Source organism: Schistocerca gregaria, chromosome 6 (genome assembly GCF_023897955.1).
Source record: "Schistocerca gregaria isolate iqSchGreg1 chromosome 6, iqSchGreg1.2, whole genome shotgun sequence".
In the NCBI taxonomy this organism is placed as follows: domain Eukaryota; kingdom Metazoa; phylum Arthropoda; class Insecta; order Orthoptera; family Acrididae; genus Schistocerca; species Schistocerca gregaria.
Genome location: NC_064925.1, coordinates 480,681,114 through 480,708,990, shown reverse-complemented (window position 1 = coordinate 480,708,990; position 27,877 = coordinate 480,681,114). Strand labels below are relative to the sequence as shown.

Below are 27,877 nucleotides of genomic sequence, written 5' to 3'. Positions count from 1 at the left end.
TCGAACCCATCGTTCTACCATTCCTAGACCGGCAAGGGAACTTGCTGTTCCAACAGGACAATGCACGTCCGCATGTATCCCGTGCCACACAACGTGCTCTAGAAGGTGTAAGTCAACTACCCTGGCCAGCAAGATCTCCGGATCTGTCCCCCATTGAGCATGTTTGGGACTGGATGAAGCGTCGTCTCACGCGGTCTGCACGTCCAGCACGAACGCTGGTCCAACTGAGGCGCCAGGTAGAAATGGCATGGCAAGCCGTTCCACAGGACTACATCCAGCATCTCTACGATCGTCTCCATGGGAGAATAGCAGCCTGCATTGCAGCGAAAGGTGGATATACAATGTACTAGTGCCGACATTGTGCATGCTCTGTTGCCTGTGTCTATGTGCCTGTGGTTCTGTCAGTGTGATCATGTGATGTATCTGATCCCAGGAATGTGTCAATAAAGTTTCCCCTTCCTGGGACAATGAATTCACGGTGTTCTTATTTCAATTTCCAGGTGTGTATTTGACCAATGAATACAAGTTTATCATCTGCGTTTCTTCTTGGTGTAACAATTTTAATGGTCGGTAGTGTACTTGAAGAAAGTCTAACAATCGCCAGGAGCTTTTGACCAAATAAATCTTTACACACAACCAGTTTCGATCAACAATCATCATCAGATAACATGAAAAAACTCGCAAGATCTATTACAAGGTGATGTAAGTAATTGCATGTTCTACGGTGTTGATTGTTTTTCGAAACTGGTGGTGAATAATGGTTTATTTCATCAGCACCTCTTGGCAGTTTTTAGGCTCTAATAACATGTTTCTTTTGTATGTTATGACGATAACAGTACAACTGTGACACTAGCAGAACGACTAAACAGACACGCAGATATGAGGAAACTGAACACTGGTCAAGAATATTTTTAGACGAAGATTTTTGACAGTTGTACACTTATGATAGTACTGAAAAAAGGTCATCACGCAACAGTGAAGAATCTTGCTAACAAACATTTTATCGGCAATATCACAAATTCCAGCTGACCAGTTCGACCACATAAAAATGTGCAGAGAGAGATCCTTGCCTGATGTCGGGTTCCATGAAATTTGTTGGAAGGTGGTCCAAGATTGGTTGTGCGTGCAAGTGACGACTGCCGCTCAGTCAGTGTCGCGCTGTTTAGTCCGGCAGCTGCCTCAGCTACCGTCCAGCACACACTGTCTCAGTAGTTCCGCCTGTCCGCGCTACCAGCAAACTGCCTAAGCATACCCACATTCTGAAATGCACTAAGCCAGGCTGCTAAATTTCCTGACCATTTTCTGTTTGTCCCAAACTGACGTGTAAGACACAGTGTGATTACTACCGTGTTCTTTCTGATACTAAGCCCATTTTACACGAGCGACTTTCTGGTTAAAATCTACTACTCGAAGCACGTGCTCCTTTCGTGCCTGCGTATAAATCAGCAACCAACCACGACACGAGAGTATCTATGACGTCAGTCATCTATAAACTGTGCCGAGTATGGAGTTCTAAATTTCTGAGTATACTGCACGCTGCGCATGCGCAGAGTCAAGAAACTATTGTTCCATTTTCTAACATCGAAAGTTGTAACATATTCTGGCCTAACCCATTCCTATTAAAGAAACGAATTTCTGCTTTAGCATCTTATTAATGTTTATTGTGTTGTTCGCTTTGTTTTCGTGGCACATTGAAAATTTACACAAGGTCGTGGTATTATTTTCCTACTAGTATTCTCCTACAACAGAGACGAAAAATCTGTAATCAAAAAGTATTTTCGTTTTACAGAAGAGAATGTACACAAATAAGAACGTAAACAGATAAACGTGTTTCAATCAAAATTGTTTCAACACTGAAAAAGTCAGAATTATTGGAACGGAAAAATAATTTTCGTTGTTATTTGGCAGTTAAAAGAAAACTAGGTACTAAGAACAAAACCGAATGATGCTATTTATTGAGTTGTACTTATTGTCCAGTGTGTTTGAAAGTGTATATTTTCTCTAGCAAATAAATTAACATGTTCTGGAATGTTTTGATGGTAGTTCTCTTATTCTTTCAGTTCTCATCATCGCGAACAATTTACCACGCGACTTTTGACAAGAACTTCCACTTTGAATTCTGCTTCGGTCATAAGTAAACTCTATTGTCTTTCATTATTCGTACATTTTTTTACTATATTTCAATTTTTCCGTAAAGACAATAATCGCTCATAACCTTACTTTCAACATTCGGATGCCAAACTGCCCAGCAGACAGCTTTCACAGCACCACCACTTTTGTCACTGACGTGTAAACGAAAATGACCACTGAAAACAGAAGAGAATCAGTAGGGGGTTAAACGTAAGAGGCGCTGTAGTAGACACATTTGTCTCGAGTAGTCAATTTGGACAAGAAAGTCAGTCGTGTAAAAGAGGCTTCAGTTTGTCTTGAAGAGATGCTGTTTCAGAACAAATTTTATGCGCAATAGGTGCAGTTAATGTAACTATCGCTAAAAACAGAATATTTTGTGTAAAAAAAAAGCAACTGAAGTCTGTTCAAAACTGAAATACACAATATTTCACAAAAATATTTATTTTATGGTTCGTTGTGATCTGGCTTTCTGTTTTATAAGCCCTCCCCAGACAACTTAAGATAACACAGATAGGTCACATAAAATCAGCGACAATTTGTAGCTGTACAAAGGTTGTTTTTCCATAGATATGTGACTTTTCACGACTATATATCGATACAAAAACCACAAACACAATTAAATATACAAGGAAACTATGATCAATTGAACCTTATGTTACTATACACTCGAAGATTAAAAGTACAAAAATGTACAGGCCAAAAGAGTACACAAGTGAGTACTGTCACAGCCTACTACGACTGGCGTTCCATACGTAATGCAACACATTTTTCTTTCTGAAAGCACGTGGGTTTCATACTGTTTCCCACTCTTTTGTCTACAAAATCCCAATTTTCAACTTAATCTCCGTTCAATGCGATGGCCTCAGGCCACTTCACTGTGCTGTCCTGTGTACCCACATTGTACCACTCTTCTGGTCGACGCCGGAGCCAACATCTTGGTGCATCCATAACCTCCATATCATCCACGTACTCTTTCCCGAGGAGTGCATCCTTCATTGGGCCACACAGATGGAAGTCGGATGGTGAGACATCCAGTCTGTAGGGTGGATGAGGAAGAGCACTCCAGTGAAGTTTTACGAACTCCTCTCGAGTTCGCAGACTTGTGTGAGGCCTTGCCTTGCTATGAAGAAGGAGAAGTTCGTTTACTTTTTTTGCCGAAGAACACGCCGAAGTCGTTTCTTCAGTTTCAAGAGGATAGCACCATACGCTTCATAGCTAATCGTTGCGCCATGAGGGAGGACATCAAACATAATAATAGAAGAGGCTATAACACTGCAACTGGATTTACGTTGCGTGTGCTATCAAATACCAAGTTTGGCTTATTACGTACTGTGCCCCAACAGAACAAATAGACCTGTCACGGAAAAGCCACGTATAACACTGACGTCCGCTACTGCTATACCATAACCTTAAAGTTGGAGGCACGTCGTAATTTGGAACTATCCTGTTAAAGCAATTATGGTATAAAGCAACAGAGCAGTGTTACCCTCTAAAAGGAATTTCGTTATGTTGACCGTGTTGTACCTAACGGAGGTGGCTTACCAGAAGTGAAAGTCAGAATTACGTAAATATTTAAACAGTAACAAACAATAATTTACTTGTCCAAATGATAGTAAAAACGGTCGCCCGCCTAATTATGTATAAGAATGAGTAGCATTCTTGTTCGAGAAATGAAAATAAGTAACTTCAATGGGCAAACACAGCCCATACTTTTTCACACGAGAGTGCAACGAACTCTGGCACCTGCATGTGTTCACGTTAAGGTTGGAGCTGACAGAGCAGAACAAACTATTGGCATAAATATAACAGATATCGAAACACACTATTACCTTGACGACTTAGTCACACTAAATGGTCTCGATAACGTTAGTATTAATATTCACTGCAGAATCGTAAATTGGACATAGATTCAATATTACTTTTCAAACATATTCCTATCTGACATGAAACATGGATATGGTTCACAGCAACATTAGCTACTGTGCATTAATTAAGTCTCTCACTACTAAACACCTTTCTACTTAGAATGAAAATTAAATGGAGTTCACTAACAAATTACTTCCCACTGTCTTTTGAATAAAGAAGTTACTGTTATCATAAATGCTGGTATTTCTATTTAACGTTATCTGGCATCTGGCATAAGCACAATAGACAAACTGTGGATCCTATTACACCATTAATATGCACTTTTAACACACAAGAGGGACCCAATATTGTACAGAATTTGACTTGAATAGCAAGAGTAATTGAAACTTTCTATAATTAAGTAACTTTGTGCATTTGAACTACTTTCTATGCAGGGGCCTTAATCTTGACCACTGTAGTAGAGCAAAATAAACTCACTTTCATTACATTAGTGAAACAAGCACTTGAACAAGCATGAACATATAACTCTCAACTGTTGCAGTTCTGAACTTTTACTGCAGAGAACACAAATTTGAGATATCTGTAAGCTCCTTTAAACAAATACACTCCTGGAAATTGAAATAAGAACACCGTGAATTCATTGTCCTAGGAAGGGGAAACTTTATTGACACATTCCTGGGGTCAGATACATCACATGATCACACTGACAGAACCACAGGCACATAGACACAGGCAACAGAGCATGCACAATGTCGGCACTAGTACAGTGTATATCCACCTTTCGCAGCAATACACGCTGCTATTCTCCCATGGAGACGATCGTAGAGATGCTGGATGTAGTCCTGTGGAACGGCTTGCCATGCCATTTCCACCTGGCGCCTCAATTGGACCAGCGTTCGTGCTGGACGTGCAGACCGCGTGAGACGACGCTTCATCCAGTCCCAAACATGCTCAATGGGGGACAGATCCGGAGATCTTGCTGGCCAGGGTAGTTGACTTACACCTTCTAGAGAACGTTGGGTGGCACGGGATACATGCGGACGTGCATTGTCCTGTTGGAACAGCAAGTTCCCTTGCCGGTCTAGGAATGGTAGAACGATGGGTTCGATGATGGTTTGGATGTACCGTGCACTATTCAGTGTCCCCTCGACGATCACCAGAGGTGAACGGCCAGTGTAGGAGATCGCTCCCCACACCATGGTGCCGGGTGTTGGCTCTGTGTGCCTCGGTCGTATGCAGTCCTGATTCTGGCGTTCACCTGCACGGCGCCAAACACGCATACGACCATCATTGGCACCAAGGCAGAAGCGACTCTCATCGCTGAAGACGACACGTCTCCATTCGTCTCTCCATTCACGCCTGTCGCGACACCACTGGAGGCGGGCTGCACGATGTTGGGGCGTGAGCGAAAGGCGGCCTAACGGTGTGCGGGACCGTAGCCCAGCTTCATGGAGACGGTTGCGAATGGTCCTCGCCGATACCCCAGGAGCAACAGTGTCCCTAATTTGCTGGGAAGTGGCGGTGCGGTCCCCTACGGCACTGCGTAGGATCCTACGGTCTTTGCGTGCATCCGTGCGTCGCTGCGGTCCGGTCCCAGGTCGACGGGCACGTGCACCTTCCGCCGACCACTGGCGACAACATCGACGTACTGCGGAGACCTCACGCCGCACGTGTTGAGCAATTCGGCGGTACGTCCACCCGGCCTCCCGCATGCCCACTATACGCCCTCGCTCAAAGTCCGTCAACTGCACATACGGTTCACGTCCACGCTGTCGCGGCATGCTACCAGTGTTAAAGACTGCGATGGAGCTCCGTATGCCACGGCAAACTGGCTGACACTGACGGCGGCGGTGCACAAATGCTGCGCAGCTAGCGCCATTCGACGGCCAACACCGCGGTTCCTGGAGTGTCCGCTGTGCCGTGCGTGTGATCATTGCTTGTACAGCCCTCTCGCAGTGTCCGGAGCAAGTATGGTGGGTCTGACACACCGGTGTCAATGTGTTCTTTTTTCCATTTCCAGGAGTGTAATATTAATTTTAGCACACTCTATTGCCATATTAGTTTTAATATGCTTTCAATAAAGGACACTCGGTAAGCATTTTTGACATGGGAAGGACCCTAAGTGGTTGTGTGACTGGGGATAAAAAATCAAGGTAAGTATAAGAGTTCGAGTATAAGTTACCTTATATTTGAGTACACTATAACATCCAATGAGCTGATCCTTCACTGCACATTACTAAAGTTCTTCTGTTCCATTACAGTGATTTCGCACTGTGGTGGCGAGTGCTTGTTGGTAGGTGGAATTGCAGGTAGAATTGCTGGACTCTGTCATTTCTTGGTGGCGATGATGGATATCAGTTCCAACATAATTCCAGCTAGCTTACAAATCCATCCATCCGAGGCTTTGGCGCATTGGAAAACGGCACGAAAAGCCTCTCTCGGCACCAGCACAATACACGACTTTTACGTAAGCTGTTGGCATTTTGGTAGCTCTTCCCCGACTGACTCTTGGTTCCACCTTTTTATCCATGCCCACCACATTTTGCGCGCGCTACATGCTTCCGTTCCCGAGGGGAACCACAACACCTTTTACATACATAATAACTAAGAACCCTAAATGAAGGTCAGCAGTTTACATAACAGCAAACAAAAATATTAAATAAAACAGAACATTTGCACATATTGACATTTCAACAAAACATTATTTACCCAAATTCCGAATATATACAGTAAGTTTTGTCTCCCTCCCAATGAGACAAAGAATTTAAATGATACATACACTACACTGCATAGAATCAAACCATGACATCAAAGTTTTTACAAAGGAAAAGGCGAACACTCTTGTGCTATTAATGCAATCAAACAATATTTACAATATCTTAATGAAAGAATGTAGAACAGACAAAAAAGAAAAAATTATGTCAGTAGAGCTATGGGGCTCTGGTGTTACAAGGTGATGTGGCAGCACTCCATGGATTGCTGTTTCCTTTCTGGTTCGAAGTGATCAGCCCATGTTTCATCACCTGTGACGAAATTCGACAAAAAATTGTCACGCTCAGCCTCTTAACAGGCAAGCAACTCCTCACACACGGTTCTTCGTTGCTCTTCATGGTCTTCTGCTCGGCGACGAGGAACTCCGTGGACATACACCTTTGAGTACCCCAACTTGTGGACGAGTGTGTCAGCACAACAAACAGAGACGTCCAGTTGTGCAACGAGGCGTTCAACTGTGCTCCGTCGATCATCTCGAATGAGTGTGTCCGCACGTTCCACCATGACAGGAGTCACAGTTGTGTGCGACCGGCCCTCGCGCGGAAGATTGGACAGGTTTTCGCGACCTTGTTGCGGTGATGACAGACGCCTTGCCTAATGACTCACCGTGCTTTTGTTCACTGACAGGGCGTCGTAGACATTCTATGGATATCTGCGGTGCTCTGGTTTTCCGAAAAAAGATAGCCAGTGACAGCTCTCTGCTTGGAATGCACCTCCGTTACAGACGCCATTCTGAAAGCTATGTATAGCACCATCACTTACCGGAACTTTATGAAGCTGCAAAGCCTAAAGCGGAAATATTCCACCACCTCGCAAAACAGATTGCGCTGTTTTTGAAGTGAAATTGGCCGAGAAAAAATTGAACGCCCCTGGTATTATTACTGTATCATCATTTGACTTTGAAACGTAGTTTTTGCTTGTTTCTTTCGTCACAATCTAACCCATAGGACTGTTCTGTCTTTTAAGTATCTAGCCATCGTTTTCTTGGTCTTACTATGGATCTTGTGCCTGAGGGTCTGAAATTTATGGCTTGTTCGGCAGTCTCTTTGTAGATGTTATTGTCGATTACATTTGATTTTCTCATTTATAACGTATATCCAGAGTTCTGTTTTTATGTCTTCATTTCTTAATCTATCTGGGCTGGTGCAGACCCCTACTTACTCAGAAATTTCATTCTGCCCTCTGGAGTCTACTTTCATGCTTTTCAGGAATTCTTCAAGTTTCACTTCCAAATAGCAATGTGTGAGCGGCTACTACCTTAGAAAGCTTGTTTTTTTGTGTATTTCCTAACTTTGTTCCTCGTTGTTTGATATTTTTGCAATTTGTTGTGTATGTCGAGTTCATTCTCATAGCTTATAATATGTCCCAGGTCACTGAAACGACTAACTTGTTCAGTTGTTTTGTTTCCCATTATGATCTTAGTTCCCAGCGATTTTATCCCTTGAAAGTCATCACTTTTGTTTCTCGAACCGATATTTTCAGATTATATTCTTTAGAAATGTTGTACAGAGTATAAATGAATCTTTGTAGGGAAGTGCCGGCCAGTGTACCCGAGCAGTACTAGACGCTTCAGTCTGGAACCGCACGTCCGCTACGGTCGCAGGTTCGAATCCTGCCTAGGGCATGGATGTGTGTGATGTCCTTAGGTTAGATAAGTTTAAGTAGTTCTAAGTTCATTTGTTAAGTCCCACAGTGCTCAGAGCCATTTGAACCATTTGAATTTGTTGCGAAGTTTCGCTACCCAAAGGTGGTCTGCAAAAAGTATTGTATTAAAAATGTGATATGTCATGTAATAATTTCAAGTGTGGATCAGCTGGTTGTTTCCATATCTTAATCATGTCGTCGACCAATGTATTGAAAAATGTGGGTGATAAGCTGCACCCTTTTCGACCCCTTGTTATATTGATATGTCTTCTGGTGTAGCGTGGTTAGACTTTATTCTCATATTTGTATGCTCCGGTGTGTCCTTTTATTTATCTTCAGGAGCGTACGCCGTAATTACTGTTAGATGCCCTCGATCTATTCTGAAACTCGATGTTATGATTCTGTCGTTTATGTAACTATACTCTTCGATTTCAGATTTCCATCTATTATCTACAAGTGTAGCAACGCCACTGTTAGCTCTTTTGTCACTTACTTACTCCATTTAAATCTGCGTTTCCTCACAGATTTTTGTTTGTTTCTTTAATTGTTGCAATGCTAATTAGTTGTTGTTTAAGTTCTTTAGAAAGATATTTTTCTTTTAAGTGTAGGCTTCTCACGTCGCAATATTGAGCTTTTCCACTGTTCCAAATCGCTTATGCTTTTCTTGCTTGGTTCGTCTTCTATTTAGTCGATCCATTTGGTTTCTTCGACGACTATGAGTAAATTAAAGTCAACCACACGTGAAGCCGCCCGTAGCCAGACTAGGCATGTGCTGTGTGCTGGGGCTACCATCTTTCGGCCTCATGACTTGCCAGTAATTTTCGATCGAGGTTTACTTTCTCTAGGCTTTGGTAGGCTAGTCACCTAACGGCAAGGCAGCAGTTGCTTAGTTTTTCTTCGGAGTACTTCCTTTGTGAAGCTGGAGTTCAGAACATCAAAGAACGCTTCCCACACGATGTCTAAGTCCTGCGGAAGGCCGTCTAATCTGCAATCTGCGGCCTTCAGGGGCCTCGCTGTGGACTGCGCTGTGTGTGGCTTGTAATCCCCCACCCCCTCCCCTCATTCCATCTATTCTACACGTTAGTCTTTTATGATCTGAGAGGAGAAAAGATTACAATAAAGTTTCTAGCTTATTTAGCTTGTCATGTAGAGTTCGCCCCAGTTCTTCTTGTCTAGGGGTCTGATTCTTTAAGCTGAAAATGTCACACTTTAGGTCCTGACGGATGGATTGATCTAAATAAATTTGAAGCCGAAATTACGTAGTTTGCACATAATATAAAAATACGTCTGATCACATCAGAGACATGTTTACGACTCTCACACTGGGCGGAAATAATCATATTCCAAAGGGTTTACAACTTTTTTAGCAAATGAATGTCTACTAGTTTCTGATACTTTATTCCTTTCGACTGTTATTTCATCAATGAAGCAGAAGTAAACACAGTAACCAGTACAGTATTGCGTAATTAATAATAGAAAATTTAAGTGTGCCAATAGTTCGTAATTTCAAATGTTTCTAAAAAAATAATTTTAACTGTACATTCAAAACAATACTTGTCGATTAAGTCATCGAGACTAAAACATTTTCTAAAGTAACTCATTTTCACTTGAAATATACTGTGTATAGCAACTGAGATAATACTTACCTGTCCAAAATTGGAAAAATAATACTGGTATCGACAACTACAGTTGAGGAGGATGTCCCGTAACTGTCTCCAGCCCTCCAAACTGTGTGGCTTAAGCTCCCGGCAGCCTAGCTGTCCGGGTATAACGGGACACGCCGACCTCCTCACCGGAGTGAGGTGGCAGTCCACGAGGACTTCTAGCATTAACTTGTGACCAGCCGCTGGTCAGTGCGAGTTCCCCGCCCTCCGCCGGCTCTCAGTAGCAACTCCTCCTGCTCCACCCGTGTGTCCAGGTCACACAAATTACCAAACAGGTACATGACGTGCAAGTTTTGCAACATGTATTCGATTATAACAATATGAATGTATACAGTGGGGCGCAAAACTGTAGGACGAGAGTAACTTTCTCATGATGTGTCGCTGTCAAGTAACACAGCTCGATGAAACTTGGACCATAGATTAAAAGAACCACTAAAGTATTGTACATAAAGTAACAGAAATAAATACGAAATGAGATGGACAGAAATGGCACTTTTAATGAAGACAATAATTACACTCGAGTCACCGAGATTTACAATGGACCCCTGGACACTGCAAAAGGCTGGACATGGTCCATGTATCGTCACCCCAGATGACAGCGCATACTCTGCAACGTGCGGAGTACTTGTCGGAGGGCGCTCCATTCCTCCATCAGGATGGCTTAAAACTGCTGGGTGGTTGTTGGTGCATGTGGATGTTCTGCAGTAAGAATCCCCAAGGCATCCTACATGCTCGATGGGATTTAAGTCGGAGGAACCTGCAGGCTTGTTCAATCGCGGTGTGCCCAATATCCCTTCGTCCCAAGAACTCCTCCACCTGTGCTGTTCGGTGCGGTCGCGCACTGTCATCCATAATAATGAAGTCGGGGCCGAATGCATCTCTCAAACGACGCGCTTGGCGAAGGTGTACAGTCACGCCCACCGTTAAGTGTACTGTGTTCAAAAATTTGGAGGGCAGTAGGCCAATGCAGCATTATGGTTACTCGCACCATAACACCTGGACCACCAAACCGATGATGTTCGACAGTGTTCCTCGGTGCCATACCCGTTAGCATCTTTCGCCATATATGAGTACTAACACACCCAGAAACATTGTCGAACATGATTGAGTTGGCGGTCCAGGAGTTACGGTGTGTCAAGCATAATGTTGCATTGACGTACTGCCCTCCAAATCTTTGAACACTGTACACTCAACTTGATGCGTCCGTCTGAGCTAAAACGACGCAAGGTGGAGCGCAAGTGGCTGTGTAGTGGAAGGGGGAACCCAAAGATGCAGAGGGGCAGCAGCATTCATAGTTATATACTCCTAAGTACAGAACTCGATTAAAAAAATGACTCAGTTTAACTGCTTGTAATAATTACAATAAATAACAAATTTCATACAGCATCAGTGAGAATTTCAACAACAGATACCACCTCGAAAGAATAGTAAACAAGGGTACTCAGTCGACCCTCTGCGCCAAAATTACAGTAACATCGCGTCTCACATACAATATTAAATTCAAATGGCATATAAAATTTACAGGCAAACCATAGTCATGTTGAGACTGCACTTAACCGCAGAGGCTGAAATAATGAATTTTCTCCCTGTACGGTTAATTAAAGTTCGTAAAATCCATCTAAAATTTAAAAACAAATTATGGAAATAACAAAACAACTAATACCTAAATAACGAGGCCAAATAGTTGCTAATTTCCCCACGCCTATGACCAAGCTACACAGGATCAATTTAAAAATTGTTTTTCTCGTGCAAGACAATTAAAGGCAATTTCTCAAAAATTTACCAGAAAAACGATTCACATTGCTTAGCACCCAATCTGAAATGCAAACTACTACCGCTATGAAATGATTCTGAAGGCTAGCTTATCTAAAACATACGACTTCAGTTCTTATGATTTTGCAGGCCAGGGCAATGAATAACCAAATTATTCAAACATTCAGTATCAGGGTTAATTAACCACCCACAATGGGATTAAGACATATTAATTTGCCCTTTCAGGTTTCAATTACTACTACTGAAGTTTAAAATAATTTGCACCAAATTATCATTAGATGTATAAATGTAGGCCGCGGCCCGACCAGCAAGCTAGCGCAATCACTCTCGTGTCGTCTCCAGACAAGACACTGAGACGGCGCCAAACGTAAAACATTGCTGGTGGCAGAAATCCAAGAAAGATTGGCCATTAGCAAGCCGCAACCGAATGGATCAAATTCAGTTATAGACATCCATAACAAGACAAGTGATTTATCAACTTTGAGCAGCTAAGAAAATTCAGGGTGGGAGCGGACACGAAAGGTAGCGAGTGCGGGCTCGCGGCAAACATTTCAGGCGGTGATGCCACGAGCGCACAGACACAGCACAATAGCTTAGTAGTGCGAATAAATAATCTGGGCTGGCCGGTATAGCAAACACAGGAAAGAGCTGGCAGCCAGGTGTAAGCCAAAGCATGTATCGAACCCGACGCCCGAATTCGAAAATTTGCGGCCATTATTAGATGAAAACTCTCAGATTCATTCTTGCCTCTTAAAATACAAGACTATAAGGTAAAACAACCAGAGATTTGGTAAGACTTCATCACTCAGGTTTAAATCTGCATGAACAGTAACTAAGTATTCCTTAGTTTATCAAACAATTTTTCAGTTGGTTCAAATGGCTCTGAGCACATGGGACTTAACATCTGAGGTCATCAGTCCCCTAGAACTTAAAACTACTTAAACATAACTAACGTATGGATATCACACAATTCCATGCCCGAGACAGGATTCGAACCTCCGACCGTAGCAGCAGCGTGGTTCCGGACTGAAGCGCCTAGAATCGCTCGGCCACAGCGGCCGGTGAAACAGTCTTTAATTGCAAAACATACTTTCACTCATCTTGCCTACACTAATTCTGACTGATCGGAACTTTAATTCATTAATAGGATAGCCACGCAGTAACGAGGCCATCAGGAGTGGCCTTAATTCAACAAATTAACACAGTGACGATAGGCAGCTCAGCACTGTGGTTTAGCACATCGAGTTCAGTTGAAATTAGGAACAAGACAGGCCAGCTGCGGCACATGTCACATGAGAGGTCTCAGATAAGGGCTTACAAGGTGAGACAGTGTATCAGAAATACATCGCACATGCAATATTTGGCTCTCACCACGGTCATCTACGAAAAGAATCGACCAACAGCAACTGCCGAGGTAAGAAAACAGCGTCTGGTGGAACGCACTGGCCACTTTGTAGGACAGATGCTGGCAAAAATCGCTGCACATGCACAGCTTAGCCGTGGTGATACGGCCCTTCGAGTACATCACTCTGGCTCTCATTATACGCGCTGGCAGTTTGTGCTGAAGCCCGTCGAGACGCCGTAGCGGCAGGAGACGTCCGCTGTTGACCGGTGTGCATTCCTAACTGCCCACGGCTCAGAGCCACACCTCCCAGTTGCGAGAAAACTGCCAGCAGGTGGCGCTGCCGTCCAGGCCTTACACGCCTAGAAAGACGGCTCTAGTGTACGAATCGATGTATTGCCGGCTCAGCACTCCTTCCCCATATGAATGTTTTCAGGGATGCATTCGGCCGTGATGTCATTTTTATGGAGGACAATGTGCGACTGCATCGAACAGCGCAGGTCAAGTAGCTCTTGGTACGACAGGATAGTCGGCTAATCTATTGGCCTGTCTGTTTGCCTGACTTCAGTCCCTTCTAGCATCTGTGGTTTGTGTTGGGAAGACGTATCTGAGCGGAGTATGCCCACATGCACCGAAAACTATCCAGCGGTTGTTAAGCTCTCTGGTGAGGGAATGGAATGCCCCACCACATGAAGTCATTGCTATCCCTGTGACCAGCACAGGAGCATGTTGGTCATCACATACCCTACTGAGAACCATGTCCCACCTATTGTAATTTCGAGGGTGACTTTAATGTAGTTATTGTCTTTGAATAAAAGTGCCATTTCTATGCTCTTCATGCATTATTTCTTCCTGTTACCTTCTGCACTGTACTTACCATGCTGTACTATACTATAGTAGTTTTTCCTATGTACTGTCCGAGCTTCATCGAGCTTTGTTACTCGACGGTAGCACATCTTGCGAGCGTTACTCTCGCCTTTAAGTTCTGCTCCAGTGCATTTATTTTACGTACGCTAATATGTTATTTATAATTATATTACGTATAACTAATCGTGTCTTATTTTAAAATGCTACTTGTAGTTTTCTGTCTTTTATACTCCGTTATGACCACTTGAAAATGAACTGAAAGCCGAAACTGGCCGTGGACAAGTTTTGGTGGAACTATTATTGTGATTCAGTACAAACATTCACAACATAACCTCACTTTCCTACATGGAGCTGATGCACTAAAAATGGACCAGTACCGAATTTAACGCCACTTCGATGTCGTAGCCATCTCGGATTGGACAAGACTAGGGAAGGAACTCAATCTTGGCTTTTTTAAATTTTTTATGTTGTAGAACTATATCGGCTTTTACCTCGAGCAGTTTAGAGGAACCACACAAAATATACCTGAATGGCCGACCAATAAATGTACTTGACACATAAAATTAGTAACTATTTTCTAGGATTTTCTTATGTTTTACATCCTTACCACGTCTTTCGCAATCTATAGCGAAAATAGAAACTATTCCCTGCAAACAAACTTTCTACCATGTAATTACCGGTTCCTTCGAAATCCCTTTTCTGATCACTATTAATGTGGACATTCACTAAATGGAAACACATAAACATCACATGTAATTATGAATCGTGCATTCGCTTCAGAGACAGTACACCTATCTCTAATTACGTTGGTAATCCTTAATGTTAAAAGAATAAATTTCCGCTCGTAACGAGCCCCTTCTCAGTTCCTGTTGCCATCTTTGTTACCCTCAACAGTCGCGCCAACGGCTTTATACTTATTTGCGTACTCCCTCAGCACTCAACTCCCAGAGTGCAGGAGACGGCTTACTAACCACTGCGTCTACGAAAACCCTGCTACTAAAATAGGTAAACAGAAGAAAACGTCACGAATATCAGAGCATCATAATCAGCCACTCGATACCAAATACCTTCTGAGTTTCCCATCCACTTCAGTAATCATACGTGTCAGTAGTGCACTAACCACTGCAGTAGAGTGTCATTTGCTTTTGCAAGTGTTGGCCACTTTCCAAGATTCTGCTTTCAATTTTTTGTGTGTGACTGTATACCTGTTAGTGTGTTTGTGTGTGTGTGTGTGTGTGTGTGTGTGTGTGTGTGTGTGTGTGTGTGTGTGTACTTAGCCGAGGAATAGCATTTGTGATCATCCACTGGCTTTTTATCATCAGTTAGTGTAAACAATGAATGGATAGTCATATCCACTTGCCCATTTAGTAATTCCTTTACTCCCTTTGTTTTGTACGTGAGATAATTTTCTTGTAAAGATAGCAGGCGCCTTTCATTATTTATTCTATTTTCATGTCTTTCTTTCTTGTAGTTGTCTTGCGACCCGTTACTCCTAAATGTTCCACAAACGTTGCGTGACTTGTACGACATTTCCATGCTCTGATATGTTGTTTGTGTCAGGTGTCGAATTTTCTGATTTTTTTAATATAACTTCCAGACATGTATTACATTGTAACTGGTACGGTCTTGCCTTCGCGTAGATGTCCGTTTGTTTTGCTCACAGTTTACACTAGTTGACTATACTCGTACAATGGAGAAACATGAGGGAACGTCAGTCCATAATGAACTTTTCGTTTACGTATAAAAAAACTTCTTTGAACTGTCTTAAATCTATAACCACTGGGTGAAAACGAAAAAAAAATTCATGCAGTATTCGAGGACACCAATTGAAGGTGCCTCCTTAGAAAGGCAAAACGCGTCTGGGTGCAAAGATATAATAAGAAATTAATGTCCAACTTGCGAAACGCAGTTTTATGGTAAACCGCTGCAGTTTATATACAGTTCCTACAAAAAGCCATCAGAAGAAACTTCTTGTCAAAGCTGTCATATCCTGTCCCTGAATTTAAATTCCCTTTTCAAATTTCGCCTTAGAATGCCGTTGAGTTGTGCTTGGGTGTGTTCAGGGCGAGTGAGCGGCTGTACTACGCGCGACTGGCGCCGGGGCCCGCGGTTGCTGGTAGGGAGAGCGCTGGAAACTCCAGCTACAGCTGCGGCTTCAGCTTCAGCGAGGCGGTGCGCCGCGCCCCGCCGGCGCTGCCGCCACAGCTGCTGAGGAGACTCGGCCGCGGGGAGCCCAGCCACACGGGCAAGGTGAGCCTCCGTCACTGCGCCTGCTCAGAGCGCCGCCGCCACCCGCTACACAGTGGAGTGAGGTGGGTCACATATGTAGGCGCCCCAGGCGGAAGAGGGCTACCTGTCAACCAGACCCATGAGCAAGGTAAGGCGCGCCGCAGCCGCCGCAACTGCGCCTGCGCACGAGGACGCCACCCGCTGCACAGCAGAGTAAGGTGGGTCACAGCCGTAGGCGCGTCAGGCGGCAGCGGGCGCTGGAGGGCATCTCGTTGCTGGTCTACTGTTGTAGTTCTCCACCTCAGCATTACCACTCTCTGCAGGGCCTTAAAGAGTATTGTCGAGAGGTGACAGTAATGGGCGTTCTAGGTTTCTACATTTACATCTACATTCACTACTGGCAATCAAAATTGCTACACCACGAAGATGACGTGCTACAGATGCGAAATTTAACCGACAGGAAGAAGATGCTGTGTCATGCAAATAATTAGCTTTTCAGAGCATTCACACAAGGTTAGCGCCGGTGGCAACGCCTACAACGTGCCGACATTAGGAAAGTTTCCAACCGATTTCTCATACACAAACAGCAGTTGTCCGGCGTTGCCTGGTGAAACGCTGTTTTGATGCCTCGTGTAAGGAGGAGAAATGGGTACCATCACGTTTCCAACTTTGATAAAGGTCGGATTGTAGCCTATCGCGATTGCGGTTTATCGTATCGCGACATTGCTGCTCTCATTCGTCGAGATCCAACGACTGTCAGCAGAACATGGAATCGGTGGGTTCAGGAGGGTAATACGGAACGCCGTTCTGGATCCCAACGGCCTCGCATCACTAGCAATCGAGATGAAAGGCATCTTATGCGCATGGCTGTAACGAATCGTGCAGCCACGTCTCGATCCCTTAGTCAACAGATGGGGACGTTTGCAAGGCAACAATCATCTGCACGAACAGTTCGACGAAGGTTGCAGCAGCATCGACTATCACCTCGGAGACCGTGGCTGCGGTTACCCTTTGACGCTGCATCACAGACAAGAGCGCCTGCGATGGTGTACTCAACGACGAACCTGGATGCACGAATAGCAAAACCTCATTTTTCGGATGAATCCAGGTTTTGTTTACAGCATCATAATGGTCGCATCCGTGTTTGGCGACATCGCGGTGAACGCACATTGGAAGCGCATCTTCGTCATCGCTATACTGCCGTATCACCCGGCGTGATGGTATGGGGTGCCATTGGTTACCCGTTTCGGTCACCTCTTGTTCGCGCTGACGGCACATTGAACAGTGGACATTAAATTTCAGATGTGTTACGACCCGAGGCTCTAGCCTTCATTCGATCCCTGCGAAACCCTACATTTCGGCAGGATAATGCACGAGCGCATGTTGCAGGTCCTGTACGGCCTTTCTGGATATAGAAAATGTTCGAATGCTGCCTTGGCCAGCACATTCTCCAGATCTCTCACCAACTGAAACGGCTGGTCAATGGCGGCCGAGCAACTGGCTCGTCACAATACGCCAGTCACTACTGTTGATGAACTGTGGTATCGTGTTGAAGCTGCATGGGCAGCTGTACCTGTACACGCCATCTAAGCTCTGTTTGACTCAACGCCCAGGCTTATCGAGGCTGCTATTACGGCCAGAGGTGGTTGTTCTGGGTACTGATTTCTGCACCCAAATTGCGTGAAAATGTAATCACATGTCAGTTGTAGTATAATATATTTGTCCAATGAATACCCGTTTATCATCTGCATTTCTTCTTGGTGTAGCAATCTTAATGGGCAGTAGTGTAGATACTCTGCAAGCCATGTACGGGGCATGGCGGAGGGTACTTCGCACCACTACTCGTCATTACGTTTCCTATTCCACTCGCAAACAGAGAGAAGGAAAGACAACTGTCTACACTCCTGGAAATGGAAAAAAGAACACATTGACACCGGTGTGTCAGACAAACCATACTTGCTCCGGACACTGCGAGAGGGCTGTACAAGCAATGATCACACGCACGGCACAGCGGACACTCCAGGAACCGCGGTGTTGGCCGTCGGATGGCGCTAGCTGCGCAGCATTTGTGCACCGCCGCCGTCAGTGTCAGCCAGTTTGCCGTGGCATACGGAGCTCCATCGCAGTCTTTAACACTGGTAGCATGCCGCGACAGCGTGGACGTGAACCGTATGTGCAGTTGACGGACTTTGTGCGAGGGCGTATAGTGGGCACGCTGGAGGCCGGGTGGACGTACCGCCGAATTGCCCAACACGTGCGGCGTGAGGTCTCCACAGTACATCGATGTTGTCGCCAGTGGTCGGCGGAAGGTGCACGTGCCCGTCGACCTGGGACCGGACCGCAGCGACGCATGGATGCACGCCAAGACCGTAGGATCCTACGCAGTGCCGTAGGGGACCGCACCGCCACTTCCCAGCAAATTAGGGACACTGTTGCTCCTGGGGTATCGGCAAGGACCATTCGCAACCGTCTCCATGAAGCTGGGCTACGGTCCCGCACACCGTTAGGCCGTCTTCCGCTCACGCCCCAACATCGTGCAGCCCGCCTCCAGTGGTGTCGCGACAGGCGTGAATGGAGGGACGAATGGAGACGTGTCGTCTTCAGCGATGAGAGTCGCTTCTGCCTTGGTGCCAATGATGGTCGTATGCGTGTTTGGCGCCGTGCAGGTGAGCGCCACAATCAGGACTGCATACGACCGAGGCACACAGGGCCAACACCCGGCATCATGGTGTGGGGAGCGATGTCCTACACTGGCCGTACACCTCTGGTGATCGTCGAGGGGACACTGAATAGTGCACGGTACATCCAAACCGTCATCGAACCCATCGTTCTACCATTCCTAGACCGGCAAGGGAACTTGCTGTTCCAACTGGACAATGCACGTCCGCATGTGTCCCGTGCCACCCAACGTGCTCTAGAAGGTGTAAGTCAACTACCCTGGCCAGCAAGATCTCCGGATCTGTCCCACATTGAGCATGTTTGGGACTGGATGAAGCGTCGTCTCACGCGGTCTGCACGTCCAGCACGAACGCTGGTCCAACTGAGGCGCCAGGTGGAAATTGCATGGCAAGCCGTTCCACAGGACTACATCCAGCATCTCTACGATCGTCTCCATGGGAGAATAGCAGCCTGCATTGCTGCGAAAGGTGGATATACACTGTACTAGTGCCGACATTGTGCATGCTCTGTTGCCTGTGTCTATGTGTCTGTGGTTCTGTCAGTGTGATCATGTGATGTATCTGACCCCAGTGTCAATAAAGTTTCCCCTTCCTGGGACAATGAATTCACGGTGTTCTTATTTCAATTTCCAGGAGTGTATATGCCTCCCTAATTTCTCGTATATTACCTTCATGGTCCTTACGCACAGTGTATGTTTGCGGCAGTAGAATCGTTCGGCAGTTAGCTTCAACTGCCGATTCCCTCAAGTTTCTCAATGCTGTTTCTCGAAAAGAACACCGCCTAGCCTCCAGGGACGCCCATTTGAGTACCCAGAGCATCTCCATAACACGTGTTGTGCGAACCTACTGGCAATAAATCTAGCAGCCTACCTCTGAATTCCTTCCATGTCTTCCTTCAATCCGACCCGATACGGGTCCCAAACAGTCGAATAGGGCGCATCAGTGTCCCATGTGAGGTCTTCTTTACAGATGAACCGAACTTTCCTAAAATTCTCCCAATAAGCCGAAGTGGGCAACTCGCTTTGCCTACCACTGTCCTCAAATTCTCGTTCCATTTTATATTGTGGTTGAGCATTGCGTCCAGATATTTAAAAGACGCGACTGTGTCAAGCAGAACACTACTAACGCTGTATCCGAACATTATGGTTTTGTTTTTGTTTTTCCTATTCATCGCCATTAATTTAAATTTTTCTACATTTATAGCTAGCTGTCATTCATCACATCAACTACAAATATTGTCTAAGTCATCTTGTATCGTCCTAAAATCACGCAATTTCGACACCTTACACCACAGCATCTATATCTTCAGGCGTCCAGCCGCCATCACCCCGCACAAACCGCCAGTGTTCTTAGTATTTTAATTCATTGGGCGCATGTAATATCAGATTCTGATAGCCTTCACGAAGAATTAGCGCATCTGTAGAAGTTTTTTAAAGAGAACGGCTATACTTCGCGACAAATACGGAAAGCCATCCACAATTATAATAACAAAAGCAACGCTCTGAGGAGACTGATGACGACTATGAATCAGCTGCATTCCTTCCATATGCCGGGAACGTGTCTTCTAAAATAGGCATATTGCTTACGAAGTATAATATTGTCATCTTCCACCCACCAGTAAAGATCAGGGCCTTAGTCGTGTCCATTGAAGATATTTGAGGAAGGCGGGTGTTTATAAAATTCGCTGTGAGTGTGGCTCTGCATATGTAGGTCAGAAGACACGAACGGTCCAGGAACGCTGTGTAGAACATGAAAGACACATACATCTGCTGCAACCTTTAAAATCAGCAGTAGCTGAACAATATATTTAGATGGGACATTCAATTGAATAAAATAATACCAAAATGTTTCACCGGTTTCCAGCTTCTAGGACACTGTAATTAAAGAATCCGTGGAAATACGTCTTGCTTATAATTTAATGAATCGTGATAACGGCTTTCAGCTGGATAAAAATTGGAATCCAATTATTAAAATTATGCCCTCACAACGGAATCGACATCATGCTCAGTCGATACTCAGCGATTGGATTGTTCTTACTTCACCACTGAGGGCAGCACACAACCTGGCTGCCTCGCGCATGTCACCTCCAAACGCATGCGCCGTAAACCGCTAGTACGATCCGCATGCGTGGAATTCGCTTTAAATAACATGACTGCATCAGGCTCTTTATCCCCCGAGTCCTTTTGCTTTCCCCTCCACTGCCTTCGCTACTCCTTCTCGCGTCCGCCCTGCCCCCCCCCCCTTTGTCTATGTCCTCTCCCTCCGTCGGCTCCCTCTTTTTTTTTCCTCCCTTTTTTCCCCTCACAGCTCCGGGCCCTCCGCCCGCCCCCATCTGCCGCCGTTTCGCCTCTATATAAAAGTTTTAAGTGAATGTTCAGTGTTGTGCGTCCCCTGTCAGTGTTGCGAACAACCACCATACTGTCACTAGTTCTTTTTTTTTATCTCGTATGAACAGAAACTTGACTGTCACCGTGTCTTTTAGTTTTTTAGTTGTGCCTGTCTACATACTGTGTGTCTTCATCCGCATTGTCAACGCGTCGTTTTTATATTTCAACTTCCAAATCCTCCGCCATTTTACAGCTGTTTACAGTGTGACCGTTTTATCACCTGTTTCTATTGTATGTTTATAATCTCATTATGTTTTTTTTAACTTTTCTGTAGGCTGTAGAGCGACCTATTGCGTTGCTGTTCGGGGGGGGGGGGGGGGGGGGGGGGAGGAATCCAAATGCAATAAAGGAAAAAAAAAACAGGTCTCTTCAGTACTTCGTCTACTGACCTGAGGATGGCCGGACGTCTGTGGGCCGAAATATCGTGGCAGAATGTTGATGGGATCCGGCTGCAAACCCGAAAATTACGGAAACAGCAGACTACTGCCCGCACTGTCCCCCAAATAATTCATATAGATAGAGAATATCTGGGGCATTCCTCATGATACCCTTGTCTCTGATGAACACTCGCCATCGAGGACAACATCCTGGGTTCTGTTTCTTTAGATGTCTTCGAGCCACATATCTGGGAACCTATACTGTACACTTGTACCTTCGCTAACAGTCGGCAGTGCAACACCATGTCGAAGACTTTAAGGAAATCTAGGAAAATCGAATCCACTTGTTGTCTTTCATCCATAGATCACAGGATCTCATGTGAGAAAAGGGCAAGCTGAGTTTCACACGAGCGGTGCTTTCTAAAACCGTGCTGGTTTGCGGACAGACGCTTTTCCCTCGCAAGGAAATTTATTATATTCCAACTGAGAATACGTTGAAGGATTCTGCAGCGAATCGAAGATAGGGGTATTGGTCTGTAATTATGCAAGTCCGTTCTTCTGCACTTCCTATATACAGGAGTGACGTGTGGTTTTTTCCAGTCACTCGAGAATTTGCTCTCACAAGAGATTCGTGATACATTCGAGCTAGGTAAGGGGCCAGTGCCGTAGAGCACTCTTTGTAAAACCGAAATGGGATTCCATTCAGACATAGTGACTTAATAGTTTCCAAATCTTTCAATTGTTCCTGTACACCAGGGACGCTCATTGCTATGTCGTGCATGAGGAAGTCTTCAGATGGTCAAACGACGCTATTTTTGTGCGATTCTCCTGTGTGAACGATTTGTTGAACGTGAAATTTAAAACTTCGACTATCGTTTTGCTATCTGCAAGTGCCACACCGGACCGGTCAACAAGGGACTGGATGGAAGCCTTAGACCCTTTTAGTGATTTTACACCGGACCAGAATTTTCTCGGGTTCTCTGCGAGTTCTTTTGCTAGAGGCCTGGCCAGACAGAAAGCGGTCCAGCGGTGCGGTCCAAGCCACGGCAGTTCGCAGCGGCATTCAGCGGCGGGGCACGCCACACCGGAAGCGCTTCCTGGGGAGCGGCTGATAAAAAAGGATTTTTCCGGATTTCTTTCTGTAAAAAATGCTGTACTTAAAAAGTTACGTCAACCCCTACTGTTAGTTTCTCAGTAGAGGTTCTAAATTAATAACCACCCTTTTCCGGTTTTGTGCGTTTTCTTTACGATAAAATAATGCTCATTCAATTCTAGGGAAACTAGATGGCAAAACATTTGATTTTTACTTATCTTACAATATCGCATTATAGCTTGATGGTGAAGTGTCACTTCTGTTGATATTGGTCATAGTTATTGTGATTCATATATTCCAAGTACTATGCAGCGTAAAATATGAATCGTGTGCAGTGAAGAAATGTGGTTGATGGCTACTTTACGTTTCGTCCGTTTTGGCTGATACATTGCTGTGAACTAAATGTACCTAAATGGTTCAAATGGCTCTGAGCACTATGGGACTTAACTTCTGAGGTCATCAGTCCCCTAGAACTTAGAACTACTTAAACCTAACTAACCTAAGCACATCACTCACACCCATGCCCGAGGCAGGATTCGAACCTGCGACCGTAGCGGTCGCGCGGCTCCAGACTGTAGAGCCTAGAACCGCTCGGCCACCCCGGCCGGCAAATGTAGCTAACATCTGGAAACTATTGAAAGCCTTATTTCACTACGGTATGGAGAAAATAGGAATTAACGTGTATTATTTTTGTGCAATGGCGCCGAGCACGACACGGTCAAATGCTGTAGCCTGCAGCTCAATCGTGAACATTTCGTGGAAATAGACGCATCTTTCTGAAATTAATAATCGCGAATTATCATTGTACTTACTGCTGGAAGAAAATGATGATGAAGAAGAATTTTACTCCAACAGTTACATAAAAAGATATATTTGTATCCAATAACACATGACGCGAAATTAGCCATAACACTAAAGTAAGAAAAGTCAAAATACACTGAAGAGTACACTAGTTTATTTGTCACTTATTCTGTTGTAAATGGCGTTTTTCATATACCTGATACTAACAAAAGTAGAATAGTGGCGCTTTGACTTCAGGTACAAAATTTTATCTTTTTCAAAGCAATAAAGCTAGTTCGCACTAAAATTTGACACGTTTTGCACAACTACATAAGAAATTATCTCAACTGTGTCAACACTTATAAAGCTGAGCGTGTCGCAACCACAGAGACATTCTCTTTAGTATCTCATAAGGCAGTTACCTGCAGAGCTAGCTAGGTTATCTTCAGTAAATGGCAGTTTCATTGACCACTACAGTATAACATTTGAATAACTGGATAACTTTAAAGGAAAGGGAACCAAGCAACACCTCTGCGAAACTCTTTCTAAGACGTAATTTCTTTTATTGTGTATCCATATACATTTCCACATCTACACCTATACTCTGCAAACTGCTGTGAGCTGCATGCCAGTGGATGTATCCTTTTGTACCAGTTGTAAGAGCCTTACCCGTTCCATTCACGTATGGAGTGAGGGAAGAATGATTGTTTGAATGGCCCCGTGAGTGCTGTAATTAACCTAACCTTGTCCTCATGATCCCCGTGGGAGTTTTACGAACGGGCTTGTAGTACATTCCTAGAGTCGTCATTTAAATCTGGTTCTTGAAATTTCTTAAGTTGGCTTTTTCGACATAGTACCTACCAGCTCAATTCTTTCAAGATCTCAGTGACACTATTTCGCAGGTAAAACAAACTTGTGACCATTCGTGCTGTCTTCTCTGTATACCTTCAATATCTCCTGTGACGAAACTTCCTGGCAGATTAAAACTGTGTGCTGGACAGAGACTCGAACTCGGGACCTTTGCCTTTCGCGGCCAAGTGCTCGCAGGAGAGCTTCTGTAAAGTCTGGAAGGTAGGAGACGAGGTACTGGCGGAAGTAAAGCTGTGAGGACGGGGCGTGAGTCGTGCTTGGTTAGCTCAGTTGGCAGAGCACTTTCCCGTATGGTAAACACTTAAAGATGCTGAATAGGTGTCTGATAGTCCATCTCTTCTGCAACACATTGCTAGTTTCAGGAATTCGCACGTAACAGATTCACGGGTAGAGACTTTAAGAGTGTATTTGTGTACGTGCTTAATGTGCATGTAATTGACCAGCGATAGTACTCATTCGATTTGGAGCTTCATCGCCTGTCAGAATCTGTCACGTAAATTTGTCTGGATTTATAAAGGGTTCTTTCGTTTTACAGACTGGAATGAATGGTTGCGTGGGCATTGTGAACGTCAGCATTTATTGCCCTGGGAAAATGTATGGCCTATAACATGCCGCCAAGGCTTCACCACTTCATGAGCGATTTTAGGCTTCACTGGGGTATGCTGCCCTTGAAAGAACAGAGGAAGGAGCTGAGTGGCGATGTTCTGATGGTGTGATGTTTCGGCAGGCCGACTTACTGCCGCCTTCTGCCGGTCCTGATGACTGATGTGCCTAGAATTTTTTTTTTTATTTTTATGTTTTGTACGTTTCATTTCCTCTCACAGGGAGGGAGGCGGGTCGTTCGAGAGCTTATCTGAGATTCTCTTTGCAGACATTGGGTTTAATTTGTTTTCATGTTTTGTATGTTGGGAGAACTGAGACCCTCTTGTGTTGGGTACTGTTTCTACGAATTGGGAATTTATTGCGAAGTAATTACTGGGGACAGCCCAGATATTAACTGGCAGTCATAGAAAAAACTCTGAAAAAATCTTGCTGGAGGTACTGGTGTTAATATCTGATCATGTTTTCTCACCATCGGCAGTGTCGTCTTCGTGAGCCATTTACAGTGGGACATATCTACACGTCTGTGTTAGGCGTTCGTAATATCCCGTGCGTCTGGAAGTTGACAGATTTGTCTCGATGCGATTCCTCGCCGTTGCAGGTCGGGATGTCGCTTTGGCCGTCTTTGCATCTGAGTATCTGTTTGTATTCTCCTAGGTTTCCTTCTTCTATAGATGTCTACTCCACCTTCCTCGGATGAGCTAATGTTTACGTTGTAAGCGACGTCATGTTCTCGCGGTTACATGCTGCGGGCCAAAAGTCGCACATTTTGAAACGGAATGAAAGAAATAAATAATTTTTAAAACTTTGAACATAGCTGCTAAGGTTCAGTGAGCGTGTCAGAATTATATTAGAACAAATAAGCCCTCGGCCACAAATATTAGGTCAAAATTGATCAGGTTTCGTCGCTACTAAGAGCGTCGTCTTCAGAATTAGACTCACTGTTCCAAAACATATTAGGTATATAAAAGTTTAATACAATTAAAGTTTGTACTGACTGGAAAAAGATGCAGTACTTACAAGCCACATATTAAAAAAGATCTAAGCCGAAAAGGCGACGTCACGAATAATTGTGAGGTGGCGAGCCGCTAAGGGCTGCTCGTACTGTGAACAAGGTTTGCAACAAGTCAGTCTTGTTCACAGTAAGAGCAGCCCTTAGCGGCTCGCCATCTCACAACTTTGCTTACCTGCGAAACGGTTGGGGACACAAAGGGTGACGGCCGACGTGTGCCGTGTGCAGGTGAAGGTGCTGTTGCGGGTGCGCACCCCCTGCGGCGGCGGCGGCGGCGGCGGCGGGGGCGGCGCCGTGTTGGCGGTGGACGCGAGGCGCCGGCTCGCCTCGCTCACCTGCCCCCAGCAGCAGGAGGCGGGCTGCCGCCCCCACGAACTGCCCGGCGACGGCGCGCCCGCCACCAGGATGTTCGCCTTCGACGGCGTCTTCAGCGACGGCGACGGCGACGCCGCCTCACAGGTCTCTGCCGCCCCCCACCTGCCCCTGCCTCATCCATCAGCCTGTCCCGTCCGCTCACCTGTCATTTCCACGCACCATCGTCTCGTTCCCGATGACGACTGTATTGACCGAAGCGGAGCTGCACACGCCAAATAATGACTCCCATCTAATACAGAAAGACAAGTACTTAATTCAAACCTACGACGACGTGCTGAAAGGTAATGTCTCCTAATTCTTTAGGTGTAAACTCTCGAAGCTTTTCAAATAAAACAAACGTTAATAACACCCTAAATCCTTATTTTTCATCTCTACATATTTGCAGCCGCCTGCCGCTAGAGTGTTACGAATTGTATTTTGTAACACTGCTCTGTGTAACGTAACAGTCGTGCGGTAGCGTCCTCGCTTCCCACGCCAGGGTTCGATTCCCGGCGAGGTCAGGGATTTTCTCTGACTCGTGATGGCTGGGTGTTGTGTGATGTCCTTAGGTTAGTTAGGTTTAAGTAGCTCTAAGTTCTAGGGGACTGATGACCTAAGATGTTAAGTCCTATAGTGCTCAGAGCCATTTGAACCATTTGTAACGTAACGAAGTCGGTGCATGAGAAACAGCGTGGTGTAATCGAGTTTCGAATTCGAAGACTTCGTCCACACTTGGAGCACGGTCTCCTTCAGCACGGCAATGTCAGGTCACACACGAGCGCTGCGACAACCGCAACAATCCAAAGCTTTGTGTTCACGGTACTCGATTATCCCCCATACTGTCTCGACTTGATCCCCATCGGATATTTATCTGTTTCCAAAACTAAGAGAACATCTTGGAGGATTTCACTTGGATAGTGATGAAGCGGATCAAGTAGAGGTGAAGTTGTCGCTCCGTCGAAAAAGTCAAACCTTTTACAGCGAAAGAATCGACAAACTCGTACGTCGTTGGGAGAAGTGTGTTCGTCGTCACAGTACCTATGTTGAGAAATAAATATGCAGACATAAAGAATCAAGCTGTAGCATGTTAATAAAGTTTGTTTTATTGTTTTATTGCAAACCTGAAATAATTTTGACATGAAAAATTCAAAGGCATTACTTTTTGACTACGCCCCCGCTCATTCGGCACCACATTAACAACACAGAATACTACAACATAAACAGCGGCACATAATTTAATATTCGTTTCCAGTTCGTAATTATTCGTCAACTAAGGGATGCCTTAACACATGTCAAAATGAAAGGTGAAGCAAACATTGATTGTATCATACATAGAATCATTCTTGGGTTAGGTTAGGTTAGTGTTGTTTAACGTCCCGTCGACAACGAGGCTGCTGTGCAGCGAGCTACCTTAATTTAAGTATTATCTGTATTTTTCT

At 44.8% G+C, this 27,877-nt stretch overlaps 1 protein-coding gene across 1 annotated transcript in view; it reads left to right on the top strand.

The window, feature by feature from the left end:
* LOC126278916 (uncharacterized) overlaps positions 1-25,079 on the top strand; it is a 248,837-nt gene extending 223,758 nt beyond the window's left edge. Inside the window, exons 5-6 of the mRNA XM_049979191.1 lie at positions 16,122-16,308; positions 25,008-25,079. Coding sequence (XP_049835148.1) covers positions 16,122-16,308; positions 25,008-25,079 — 259 coding nt within the window. The remainder of the gene's footprint in view (positions 1-16,121; positions 16,309-25,007) is intronic.
* Positions 25,080-27,877: the final 2,798 nt, after the last annotated feature.